The sequence below is a fragment of the Amyelois transitella genome, chromosome 8 (genome assembly GCF_032362555.1).
Source record: "Amyelois transitella isolate CPQ chromosome 8, ilAmyTran1.1, whole genome shotgun sequence".
Taxonomy (NCBI): domain Eukaryota; kingdom Metazoa; phylum Arthropoda; class Insecta; order Lepidoptera; family Pyralidae; genus Amyelois; species Amyelois transitella.
In genome coordinates this window covers 9,069,669-9,084,269 of record NC_083511.1, presented here as the reverse complement: position 1 = coordinate 9,084,269, position 14,601 = coordinate 9,069,669, and the positions used below count along the sequence as shown (strand labels likewise).

The following is a 14,601-nucleotide window of genomic DNA, read 5'->3' as shown; positions in this document are numbered from 1 at the left end:
TCTCAGTTTGGCCTGTATGCATGTATATTTGTATGTTTATCTGCGATTATCTTGGTTTGCGCTAAACCGATTTTGATGCGGTTTTCAGGTTTTAGTTATTCAACCGACTTCAAATTCAAAAAGTGAAAAAAAAAAACAGACAGTGTAAAGCGGATAGGAGTTCGTGTCAAAACCCGACTACCTCAATCTAAGATTCATGGTCAAAGACTTACCCCGGGTACCTCTCCAAAGAGGTGAGGATGCAACCGGGAAAAAGCCAGAAGGAAGAAGATATTTTCAGAAAATGAATTTAGTGGATAATCCGTGGAGGAGTGAACACCATTTGATGACAGTCTGGCGAAATCTAAGCACTTGTGTGACAACTCTGCGTGCGCTATAGAATTCACATTGTTGTAGGAAATCTTATTGCTGTTCAGAATCAATCACACCAGAACTAAAAACACAGACAGACAGAGGCTTTTGTCATAAGTAAAACAACAAACTTTCTTTGGCATTTATAATATTAGTTGAGATTACATGTGATGACGTGATTATGTGTGGTTCCCGGCACCAATAGAAAAAAGAATAGGACCACTCCAACTCTTTCCTATGGATGTCGTAAAAGGCGACTAAGGGATAAGCTTATAAACTTGAGATTCTTCTTTTAGGCGACAGGCTAGCAACCTGTCACTTTATATGAATCTCAATTCTATCATTAAGCCAAACAGCTGAACGTGGCCTATCAGTACTTATATTCAAGACTGTTGACTCTATCTTCTCCGCAAGGGATATAGACGTGATTATATGAATGTATGATATGTCTGAGATTACAGAAACATACTCAGTAGGTATATATAGGCGTATTGTGTCGGCCTCGTCTTACTAAACCATTCTACATCGTTAGGGCCCGCCTTGTGATTTACAAGCCACTTCTGCACGCGAACTTCCAGCTTTTGCAAAATACGCTTTTAAACCCTTGCTATTTATCTTACATGATCCTAGGCTATGCCGGTAATTTTTTTTATCGTACAGTGAACGACGTAAAGAACGATACAATTTAAGTACAGAAGATGTTTTAAACGGGATAATTTTTTAACCTCTTCGGACAAAATACTTTTATTAGTTTTAACACAATTAAAATGAAAAAAAAAAAATGAATTTATTTACATTGGCATAGAATACGTAAGGATAAAATATATGAGATATATAGACATGTTTTTATACATTGGTGTAGATATATTAAATTTACAGTTTATACGTAATCGGGTTCAGTTTTTTTATTTAACTAGCTTTTGTGCCTGGCTTCACTCCCGTGGGAATTTTCAGGAAAAAACGTTTTGTATCTATCGTAGCTTAGCTTGTTCCTAAAGGTCTGTTCTATTTGTGTATTTTCAAATTTCATGAAAATGTTTATTATGAGTGTGGGAGAGTAAGAAATTGGGATACGAGGTAAATTACTTTTAAATTAAAACATTATTATTAAAAACTTTACTACTGTTTCCATAAAATTATTTTTAGAATAATGAATTTAGTTTTAAAGCATCTTAACCTTTACCTCAGGTCTATCATTTTGTAATCGCCATAATAAAAATAATGTTTGAACAATACAAAAAGAAACGTAAACGACAGAAAGATATGTGATACTCACATATCTTTTTCTCATCTTCATATGATTGCTTTTCTAACAGCTACATTTTCAGTTAAATCACTTGAAAATAATACGCTTCATGTTACAGAGAGTATAAACAAAGGATTGGTAAAATATGAGAAAAAAAATATATGTAGATAAGGAGGTACAGTCAGCATCACATATAAAAGTACCTATAACAGCATGATCGTGCACAACAAACAAGACTGGTATACATTTTTTTGCGGCTTTCTGTACCCGTACATTGAGTTACAAGCAATAAAATATAAGTACGTAAAAGACATAAAAATATTCGAATTTCCTTGCATACCCCGCGGGTTTATTACGTACGTGTTTTTATCCACATATTTAGGTTTTACGGCCCTTATACCATACAATGTGATTTATTTTACAAAAGTTTGTCGAAATATTATAGCGTCTTTTTAATACCACCGTTTTCGTTGTAATTGGTGGAAACGAAATATGTAGTCGCTACCCCTTCAAAGAGGCTTAATTTTATTGATATACTCAAAATTCAAAATTCAAAATTCAAAATTTTTTATTCATTATTATAGGATATTATTATATCGCTTAATAATTGTCGTATGGTTTAACAACTTGGTTGACGTCAAATATATTACTTAAAAACTAAGTTTACTGCCGCTTCCAAGGCGTCAGTGCAGAAGAAGCGGTAACAAACTGCACTGCAGCATTTTCTTCAACAACGTCAACTTCACAATATTATACTAGCTGTTCCCCGCGACTTTGTTTGCTGTAAAAGTTCACTGAAAAAGCAGATTCCCTGTATCGTGCCGCAGAGGGGTCAGGGACATTTTTAAAAATATAGTTTTGTACATAGGTATATACAATTTTTAGAGTTTGACCAGGCCTAACAGATTCGAGAAAACCGTATTTAAATCGGAGTTATAATACAAACACATAGACAAAAAAAAAATTTAAATCACATTTTTGGCTTTTCTTGGTATTATAAAGATCTTCCATGTCGATTTTTTTGACAATATTTGCTAGCACAGACATCGGTCAGTACTATACTATATTATTATATGTATGGATGAATTACAACGCCTGCATCCTAATTTTCCTTATTAATCTTAATTGCACCTCTAGTTCAGAATTCAACGACACAGTTACTGAATCGCCATGAACCTTATTCACCCTTCTACGAACAAGCTAATTAAAACTCTGAACGTTTGTATAAAAGATGAGAAGCGAACTTTGCTTTAATAAAACATGCACAGCTCCTGAACTTTATATTCCCTTAATTACCATTACAATATAATTTATTACATAACGCCTTTGTCTTCTGTTCCGCCGACTATTGTTTTTTTTTTCAAGTTTTGTCCTACATCGGTTTGGTAGCGGTGAAAAAACATTGAGTGTGCCAGTTGTAAATTGTCGGTTAATCACAAAAAAGGCTTATAAATTTGTGATTCTTTTTTTTTAGGTTAGGCCAGCTACCTGTCACTATTTGAATCTCAATCCCATCATTAAACCGTATTGAACGTGGCCTTCCAGTCGTAACGCGTTAGTGATGAAGACGTGATTATATGTAGGTATGTATCTCTTTTATAAATTCTGGATCCTCTTTTGTCTATGCTCGGCTTATACGGAATCTGGATCAGGTGTGGGGCTTTGGGCGGGTTCGTTTCTCCCGTTCCCCCTGTGACGTCATGGAACAAACCAAGATCAAGGCTAACCGGTACAGCGCGAGTCGGAATTTTTTTCATCCCTAATTGCATTGAAAAACTTTGTACCCTCACTTAAAATGGTAAACGAGAGTTGGCGAGGGTTTTTAACGAAGCTTTAGAGCTACTTAGTAATGTCAGTTTGGTGTAACTTATAATTAAAAGTCGTCATCTTTGTAATTAGACGAGCGTTCAAATGTTTGTTTATTTTAAAATGGTGATTTAAGTTTATGCTCTGTATGACTTAAATTTAAAGAGAGTTAAGAAAATTTATTTCAATAATTTGATTTTTGTTTAAGTGAAATATCTATCACTTTCTTTGTTGTTCGTCCTGTTAACTCCATAAAAATTGGCTGAAGCCAAATCGGTGCTAGAAAAAATATTTAGAGGCGCAAAAAGCCAAAACATGAAAGATACAGAATCAACACTGATAAATAACATTTGTACATAACAATAGTACGTAAAATTTTACATTACTGGATACAATAATGGTAGCAATAGTACAATAAATCTGATATTTGACTAGTGGTTCCGCCCCTTACGGTGCAATTTAACCTTAGAATTGACAGCTTGTTGATTGGCTTCGTTATACCTAGTAAAAGTAATATGGTAAGTACAACCCACGCTTGGTTACGTTCACCCTTTTAGTGAAGTTTCCAATAATACAACTCGATTGTGGCTGAAGCCCATCAAGCATTAGTTGAACGTAAATCATAGTTGTTTTTCTTGTAAGCAGAAGAATAATAGTAGAGAGAACGCACAAGAGCAAGCAATAAACTTCTCTAGTTAAGGTCAGCGCTCATTAGAGTCACCAAGATAGATAGATAAAAAGAAAAAGAAAATCAGAACAAAAAAACAGGCAATGAAGTATAAAGGTGGAGCTATCGCTGAAGCTCTTTTAGTCAACCTTAATTCCAGCATTCGTTAAGTTCTGAAATATACGTAATGCAAAAGAAGCACGAAAGCAGAATACATGCAGTGGAAATGAGAGCGTTAAGGAGTATGTTGGGTGTGAAATTGAGTGACCGGATAAGGAACAGCGTGATAAGGGAATGTTGTGATGTGAAAGAAAATGTAGTTACAGGAATAGAAAAGGGTATGTTGAGATGGTTCGGTCATGTGGAGAGGATGAATGAAAACAGGTTGACTAAGCAGATATACATGGAGAGTGTGGAGGGAAAGGTCGGAGTGGGAAGACCTAGACGAACATATCTTGATCAAATTAAGGACGTCCTGGTAAAGGGTCAGGTCAAAAGTACCCGAAACCGCCGAGCTTGCATGAAGAGAGTTATGAATGTGGATGAAGCATAGGAAATATGCAGAGATCGTGACAAGTGGAAAGAGGTAGTCTCTGCCTACCCCTCCGGGAAAGAGGCGTGATTTTATGTATGTATGTATGTATGTATGTATATTACTAGCATTCGCAGCTTTTCTCGTGCGTAAACTGTATCTTAAGTGCTATGTGGATAAGCTACAAAGAGTAAAAAGTGTTTAAATAACTTTTTATGAATGTAATTTTCTTTAATTTATATTATTTTAAGTACACACATAATTTCACAAATGTTTTAGCCTTATTTACATTTGAAATTATTACCCATACAACTTTAGCACCCCACATGTACAAGTACAAGCTGTTTTACTGCTTCGATCTATTCAAATCCGTTAAGGTACTAAAGAATAGGTACAAAAAGTTCTGTGCATGTGGAATACCACGTCTAATGAGCGATGACCTTTATTTTTACAAGTTTCATACTAATGGTACCGAAGACGCCATTCATTTTCAAGACCTTTTCAAAGTAATAAAGATATTTTCAAGTAGTAAATTACCTTAGTAAATGCTTGTGGATAAATTTTAATGAATAAAAACTCTTTTGTATTCTGTCTGAAATTAACACCATTAGAGAAATTATTATGCTCTTATTGAAGACTATAAAATGAATTTTGGAAGGAAAAAAGACATTTTGGCGTAGAGATAAAAAAAGGTGAGTTTATTACTGGAATAAATTTATTTTAGTGTTAAGAGCATCATTTGCGAATGGTGTATCTATATACTAATAAAAAAAAGTATTATTGCACAGGTTCAAATCCAACCACGGCCATTTACCAATGAGTCTTTTCTGAGATGGTTATTTATTTCGTACTATAGTTGTTTTACTTGTGTATATCTATTTTGTTTAATTATATGTCAAAAACGACTGAACTTATTTTGTTTTACGACGAACTAAAATAGTTTCAGTAGTTGTTGTCATAAAATTATTATCATTATCTAACAGGTACTATATACCTACATTTAAAATTTCATCATAATCAGCCCAGCGGTTTGAAAATTATCGCATTACAAACATACAAAAAGTGTTTTTGTTTTTTGCTTTCAATCAAACTGAAAATAATAAATAAATATGTAATAGTTAACAAAAATAATGAGTAAATATAGTATCACAGAACTCCATGATCAAGAAAAGCCTATTTATACAGAGGCTTAGTTAATTAAACAATTTAGAACTTTGTTCGTTTACAAATTCGTCACAGTTTAGTATTTTGACCATACATACATATATAAGCATATATTCGTAAACTTACACCTTTCAGAGGTCAAAACGTATACAGTACAGTATAAATAAATGTCCAACTTCAACAACAACCGACGTAACTTGTAATTGAAACGAGCGACCGAATCGATGCCCAAACGACTGGTGGCAGACCAAATATAGGTGTTTACGTAACAAGTTGCGTACTACGCCCTATCGATCTGAACTTCACCTTGGGCGGAACAAAAACGCCTGAACAGGCGCGCCGGGTGGCTGAAAAAAATAGCGAGGGGACAGAAGTAGTGTTTGGAAAATGTGCAACCTTCTTATGTTTGTTGTTATGTTGTTGGCCACAAAAAAAAAAGATATCACGAAAAAGAACGAAAATAAAAAAGTGACCATCGTCAGAAAAATTCAAGAGCAAAATTTACCATGTTATTGTAGTTTAAAAAGTACAAGTTAAATGTTATGTATATATATTTGTGGAAATTGTTATACTACAGTTCGATATAAGTACAGGAAAAGTAAAGTTTTAGTTGTTTTGTAAATACAGTTCCACGTAAAATACTATTTACCAAATACTAAGTAAACAAGTAGATATACTTTAATGTTTGACATCAGCCGCCGTTATATGGGACATACGTAAAAGGTTATAAATGTGTTTGAACTAAATTATAAAATTGAATCCGTGGTAAAAAAAAAATACATTTCTGTACTATTTTTATTTTATTCTTATCAGAGTATTTTATGTACAGATTTAAGGACATATTAACACTGGTTATACACGATGATAAAGAATTCCAGTACAATGCCATCAGTGCTTATTTTTATGAAGATTGTTTTCTTTATTTTTCTTTTTCATCTACTGTTGTTTCCATGCAAGCTGCCAGCATTAACTTATTTATGTTTATTATTTTTTACTTAAGTTAGTATGTATTTATTATGATTAAATTAGTATGTACTGTAATAACATTTGTAGCAAAATACGACAGAGTAGCCCACTATGCCCAGTATTTTCGATTTATTTGGCACTGTGAAAAAAAAAAACCTAATGTTGACAGATTTGGCGGTTTGCTTTGTAAACAAGCAAGCACGGCCGCGCTAGAACCGACATTTTTGTTCTGTGGTATTGTTTTAATATTCAATAATATAACCTGTTACGACACTAGTTCATATTATATTAAAACAAATGACTATCCGATCAATGGTTATGGAATATTTAAATGAAATCGACACGTAAGTGCTTTTAAATTGAAGAGATTGTTGAGAATAGCAACATGTGTCTTGATAAAATTGTGATGTTAATTTTATAGTACCAACGTTCGGCTAACCTAACGTAAATTCTCTCTCATCATTACGTGTACCCAGTTGCAACCTCTCCTGCTATGCCTCGGCACCCTCCATTAGGTATTTCCTTTAAGGCCCGTGTTTGTTTTCCGACCTTTTTTCACTTTTATCTATTTTACCGTATCCTCAGTTTTAGATCCATTGGTCTACTAATATGAACAGTATTCTGAAGATAATATTGACTGATTGTTTTATTTTGCTTGTCTGCAGACGACTGTGCAATTATACATCCCATATTATTTATCGTTTTAAGTTTTATGGTAATAAATTTGAAATAATGTCAAACCAACACTGTCTCAGCCCTGATTATACCATTTCCTTAGACACTAAAACAATAAATTAAGATTCCATTTTAACTTCACAAACATAAATCGACTTAGGGAAAAATCCAATAATATCGTTTAAATCATAAATCCGCGTTGTATAATCGAAGAGGTTTTGACTTCGTTACGGCCAGCGAAAAGTTTCGACAAAGAATTGTAATCATTCTAAGGAATATAAAATGAATGAGCATTTTCCCGGGCGACAATGGCATCTCAAGCTTTTCACGTAAAAAGATTTCGTTACTAACTTGAGTGGTAAGGTCAGCAGGATAGTGAATTTTGTCCCTTATGAAATGGGTTACTGAGTTTGATAGTAAAAGAAAAGTGTAAAGAAGTTGAGCGCACAGGTAACAAACAAACTAAGAAAATTAATTGGTAGGATTTTACTACCAATTAATTTTCTTACTTTATTAGAAGTGTTGCCCATCAATTCGATACTTGAGTTAAAACAAAAGTATAGATATTACCGATAATATCAAAAGACATATCGATACTGTAGATGATTTTCGAGGTGAACTATCGATAGTTATAGTATCGTGACGGTATCGATAGGTTTACTATCGTGATCGCGACCGTGGTGGTCGGCGGGCTTTGGGTTTGAAGAGCCGAAGATGGAATCTGAACTAACGCCAGGAAGAAAAAGCTTATGTGTGTCCAAATGACTTGCTTTTAGTAGGAATTGTATGAACTGTTTAGCGAGTGATTTAGGGAGTAATATAAAATTTCATTCCTGTTGAAGAAGTTGGGCGAAGAAAGATTTATAGCATAAAGTCTAGATGGTGTACAGTACAATCTTAAGATATAGCACGTCCTGGTCTGAGACTTCTGATTGCCGCAGGAAACTTGCCAGACGTGATTCCATTTTATAATTACTCGACATTCAAAATAGTAGTGTCATGTTCTTTACTTGGTTCATCATTTGTTGTTAGATAATCCAGTATTGTTAAAAAATTCTCACAATCCTATTACGTCCAAATCAGTACATAGAAGCGTCCGCGGCTCTCTCTCTGTCGTATGAGTTAGGTAAAGTAAGTTAAAGAAGCTGATATTACTGTAAAGTTGCATTTACATTCGCTGAGTAAATTTTGTCTATTTAAGTACTTAAATATACGATTGCTCACATTCATATTAAAAAGTATGATGTTTAATAGTTGTAATAGAAGGCATAAAAAAATTACATGCCTTGACTAAACAAAACTTTTATAATGCTTGGCGAAATAAAATAAAAAAAATAAAATGAACATGAACCTAAATTAAAAAAACCTACTACAGCTTTAAAACGTGATGTAAAGATTCCCGCCAAAACGTCCTTTATTTTAGCCTATTCTATACTTGATGTAAGGAAGCTCCAGGAAAATTTTCCACCATTTCACCCGCTGCCTACGCTTACGTCACCCAATGACATTGATATAAAATCATAGAAGTGGCCTGGATTTCAATTATATTTGAGTAGCGACCCGCCCCGGCTTCGCACGGGTGCAAAATTATAAATGTTATTATACATAAAAACCTTCCTCTTGAATCACTCTACCTGTTACAAAAAACCGCATCAAAATCCGTTGCGTAATTTTAAAGATTTAAGCATACAGACAAACAGACTAAAATAGCGACTTTGTTCTATACTACATATGTAGTGAAGAAGCCGCATCCACATAAAACAGTTGATTGACCCTTTTTGAGTTCGTTAATAAATTCTATTTTAAATTAATTTTAATAGAGAAACACCGGAATATAATAGAGTGAACAAATTCAAAAAATCAAGCGAAGAAAGAGGAATCTTCTTTGATTTGTTTTCTTCTTTTTACTTATTTCTGTTCAAAAAGGTAATGTTAATCTAAATATGTGTGTACTAAAATACATTTAGTGACTTATTTCCGTAAGGAAAAGCAAGAAAAAGTCTCGAGAAAAATTTTATATCTTTTAAACGTAAACCTTACAATCTCGTAATGCGAAGAAGGCTTTACTTTTGTAAATATGCGACCTTTAAAGTTTTGTTATTACTGTTTTACGAGGCTATTGCCGTCTCTTTTTATCTTGGGGAAAGTTTATCTTCGATCTCCCTCGAGAATGGGGAATGTACTCGTAAAGTTGAAAAGGTTTATGCTTCATAACCGTACAGTATTGAGAGCATATTCGAACCTCGTTAATGTCACGTGGAGTGTACATATTATATACTTGGTGTTAATATTGTCTATTTATATGAAAGGTAATGGCGCGTTCCTATATATATCATAATAATTATAGCTAATTGTGTAGTTTTAAGTATTGATTTAATATTTTTTGCGGTAACGATTATTATCAATAGGATGGCTATGAGCAAGCAGTCTCGTTAAACAATAAAATTTATCACGACTTAGACGACAATGAAATTCAAACTATCTATCAAAGTGACTACGTGAAACGATAAAATGTCGAAGCTATACCTACGACCGTTTCTAAACGCTATTTTTTTAAGCGATAAAGTAGCAGCTACGTCATAGTGGGCACGCGCTCTATGGTGACTGAAATCATTTTTGTAGTAAACACACAATTTTTTAACTTACATTTGGCACACAGGTAGCTTTGACAGCCAAGGTGAAAGATTTTTTGAATTCCGAGCTTTTAAAAAAGTTAATCCAAAAATATCTAAAATGATAAATATTTTGTTTCGGAAAAAAAAAACAAAGCAACCGTAACGAAATCCTAGAGAATTTCCTGCAAGCGTTTATTTGTTCCACACCCTCGAACATAGAGGGTCGATATCCCTCAATATTTCTCTAACTTTTCAAGAAATCTGATCTCTGTCAAGCTCGCCATCAAACCTTCGTTATTCGAAGCCGTCTAACTCGCTAACACAGTTACAAACCTTTCAAATTTGTGAGAGACCTTGACTCATTTGATGAGATTATTGATTTATGAGTTTTCTACTAATGGGATTGATGTTTTTTATTGTTTTTTTTTTCATATTCGTTCGTAGTGATGTTAGTCGGTTTTGATTCTTCTCCTTATTTTGATTAAGGAACTTTGGGATGCAATAAGTGTCAAAAGTGTCAGGCCATCGTTGTAGGAAGTTCTGGGCAACTTAGCAAGTTAAATTGTGAAACTGTGTCTCCTATTAAATTTGACAATAATAATATTCCTTACAGCGTCAAAGATCTTGGGTTGCATATTGACCCCACTTTCAGCTGGGTAAATCAAGTTACCGAAGTAATCCGTCAAGTAATTGGTTTGGTCCAAAGGTTCGACTGGCAGAGAATGCCTTGTGGCATTAAGTTGTACTTTTCACGTGGATAAAGATTAAATAAATAAATATAGCTAGCCCCTTCAGTCGAAGAAAAGATTTATAAAAATAATATAAATGTATACGTATTGATAAATCAGGCACTCATAGTACCTACCTATACAAGTATCATATTAAAACAGTTTTTATAAGCCAGTATGGAAAAGATTTTTAAAAATTCTCTTATAAGTATGTATAACCGTGGGCAAATTTAAGTCCATTTATAATTTCTTCGCTAGAGGTCAAACCTGCGGTAGTTCTCACGCGACTCTTACCAGCCCTCTCTTTGCTTATACAGGGTGTTATAGTTTTACAATACACACTATAGCTATTGCAAAGCAAATTAAATGCAAAGTAAGTATATGTAAGACGAGGAAGTCTAGTACGTGTCAGTCATAGTCAGTTCAAAAGTCAGTCAGAGAGTTCTAATAGCCATCAGTCTCTTCAAGACTGTTGGTTGTTATATATATATATATGTGTACGTGAGCAATACTATAAGAAATAAACCGTGATCAAATTGACACGGTTCGAGATAGCACCTCCCCATCATGAGGACGCAATCGGCAAAACGCTGGGACAATTTTTATAATCATCGTTACATACGTTTCGCTTTGTTTGAAGTTTCGCTACAAAGATTTTCTAATCGGGATGTTAATGTTTAAAGAAAATGTTAAAGGCAAAGTGACAGCCAGCTTTCCCTGTTGTTAAATTAAAACTGAACAGTATGTGCATCTCATTGCGTAATTCAATTTGGTGATAAAGATTTTTTTTTGTTTTTTAAAACCCGAAACACTCTGTATACTTGTCCTTAGGAATAATTTATAGGTAATTTCCAAGTCGCTGAACTGTATTGACCTTGTACGAACAATTGAACGGTAACGTTATATTTTCATTGCTGAAGGTGTGCTCTTAATGGAGAAATCCCAAAGAAAAAATGTAGCCACACCCAAATTTTCTTTAAAATTACGATGTTCTTTTGTCTTTTCAATGCAATTGGTAATAATAAAGATGTGATATAGTTATGCATGGTGAGGTCATGAGTACCCGATGAGTTTGCATAAGAAGAATTATGAATGTGGAAGAAGCGAAAGAAGTATCCAGGTATCGTGGCAAGTGGAAAGATGTTGTCTCTCCCTTTTTTTTCGGGAAAGAGATATGAATGTATGTATGTTTATGTTACAAAATCTAGAATCGGATCATTAATTAAATTAAAATGACGTGCTCTATTCGCAGGATATTTACCACTTACTTCGAATTTACCTGTCTGAAAATACTGGGTAATATAAAAATGAGTTGTGGCCGAGGTAAACAAGATTTTTATTACTGGATAATTCAGAAAATTTTAAATGTTACAACGTAAGAAAATAATAAATTAAATTTAAACCGCGAATTAAAAGTTCTACTATTAGAAGTTCTAACTATAACGTCTGGCGAACTTTGAAAAAATATTTGGATGATAATAACTGAAATAATGAAGATGAACATGAACAGATATATTGTTGTACAATATAGTGATTGTATATAGGTTATAAAAAGATACTGCCTCTACAATACTCTACATCAATAATTGGGTTCATCAAATCAAGAACATAAAAGAATTACTAGGAATTATACCAAACAGTTTGTTGTTTCAAAGAAGTAAAAATCTTCATCATTAGCACAAAGAAGCAGAAATTATTAAAAGCTGTTAAAATAGTCCATGCTCGTATGTCAGGGGCTAAAGGCTTCAATGCATCTTGCAAGGGGCGCATATGTTTCTCTTGTTGCTACCAGTGGCTTTTCTGGTGTAGGCGGTATGGTGGCCGCAACTCGATGACCAAGAGTAGGGTTTATAAGAGACATCATTTCTATTACTCTTGTTTTGATTGGTTCCCGAACTGAAGCCAAATTGGCAGCAATATTTTGAGCTAGACGTATTCTTTCTTCTTCTGTCTTAAGCACGTGATGATAAAAATCTGCCGCATTTCCAAGATCAACTGCATTACTGTCTACTATTAGAAGTCTTTCACTAGGAGCAATTTTGTCTATATACGGCAAAGGACCGTTAAAAGAATTTGGCAGATAATTTGGAGCGTCTTTCATATTATGTCTCACAGGGGCATTTCCATCACGCAAATAGTATTTTGCATACTTTGGTAAATTTATATCAATCTTGTTGTGGTTTACACCTAAGCGGTAGTCTTGCGTATCTCTGTAAGCGACTAATCGTGCTGTAAACATGAAATCCATTGGACCCGATATTCCTGGCACTAAATTGGCAGGATTAAATGCACTTTGTTCAACTTCACTGAAAAAATTATCAACGTTTTTATCAAAAACTAAACGGCCTATTGTCACTGTTTCATAAGTTCCGTTTTCCCACAATTTGGTAACATCGAAGGGATTATATTTTAGTTTTTTCAAGTCTTTGAAAGACATAATGTCCATTTCCAATCTCCAAGATGGATAGTCTTTATTAGCTATAGCATTATACAAATCTCGCGTGTAATAGTCTGGGTCTCGACTGGATATAGCTCTTGATTCCGCTGTTGTCAAATTAGCTAGTCCTTGTTCAGTTCTATAGTTAAATCGGGCATAAAATCTTTCTCCATGTTTATTATAAAGCTCATACGTGTGAATGGGGAAAATATCCATTCTCCTATAACCGTATGGTATTCCATAATCAGAGAAAAGCCATAATACTGCATGTAATGTATCTGGTCTTAGTGTTCTGAAATCCCAAGCTGCTGTCGAGTCAAGTAGGTTCGTTTTAGGGTTTCTTCTCTCAGCCCGTATGAATGAAGGGAAATCGTTAGGGTTTCTATAAAAGTAGACCGGATGATGTAGACATAAATGATCGAGGTTACCGTCTTCTGTATAATACTTTACTGCAAGGCCCTTTGTATCCCTATTCAATTCTGTTCCTCCTTTATTTGGGATAGCTGGAGAAAATCTGCCAAATACTGGAGTCTTTTTGCCAATCACATTGAATACTTTAGCTGCAGTATATTTAGATACATCGTGGGTGACTACAAAATATCCATGAGCTCCTGATCCTCTAGCATGTACGACTCGTTCAGGTATTCTCTCTTTATCTGTGTGAAGAAATTGTTCTGTCGCAAATGGGTTTGTGAACAAGTTTGTATTCAATGTGACTGTTTTCCGAATATCAACTGGAACTCCTGTGCTTGTTGTTAGAAGGCCAATAGGTTCCTGTAAGCAAAAAAAAATATTTTATTAAACAATTTAATAATTTAATTCATAACAGTGGTTTTCATTAAACTTTTGTGAGTTATTGGTATTCAGTTTATCATTTTGGAGCCAATCATATTATTCTCTTATGTTACGTTATTTAAGGCGATAATTTTATCAGTACTTGATGTTTCTTTGTTTTGGACATTAACAATCTAAATCACACAACACAATTGGGACAGGATTGGTAATTTACACTATGTAGCAATATTTATACACATACAGGATGTTCCATCTTAAATTTGACCAGTTGTAATGGTACATAATCTATGGTCACATTGTTCTGAGCCCAAGCATGACCTCCCAGACAAATCCATGTTGTAATGATCGACAGATATAGCATTCTAGCGGTATATGCCGATATTATGTTGAATTGCTATTTATAAACATGCGATAATTATGTCCATCCGGTTCTTTAGTTAGGATTCACGGTTGAGTTTAAGAGCATTGCATTTTAAATTTTAGTCTTGTTATAAATTATAGTATAATAACCTATATCTCCTTACCTTTGTGGGAATTGCACTCATTAAAATAAATGTATGTATTATTTTTAATGTCGAATAAAATATAAACTCAAAACTTTGAAAAAAAAAACAGGACA

The 14,601-nt window shown here is 33.9% G+C and overlaps 1 protein-coding gene across 1 annotated transcript; it reads right to left on the bottom strand.

Annotated features, from left to right (window-relative positions):
- Positions 1–12,479: 12,479 nt before the first annotated feature.
- On the bottom strand, positions 12,480–14,343 carry LOC106135280 (vegetative catalase-like). Its single transcript, XM_013335533.2, has 2 exons — positions 14,224–14,343; positions 12,480–13,961 (listed from the first exon to the last, which is right to left on the bottom strand). Exons 1-2 carry the CDS (start codon positions 14,341–14,343, stop codon positions 12,480–12,482), a joined length of 1,602 nt encoding a protein of 533 aa, XP_013190987.1.
- Positions 14,344–14,601: the final 258 nt, after the last annotated feature.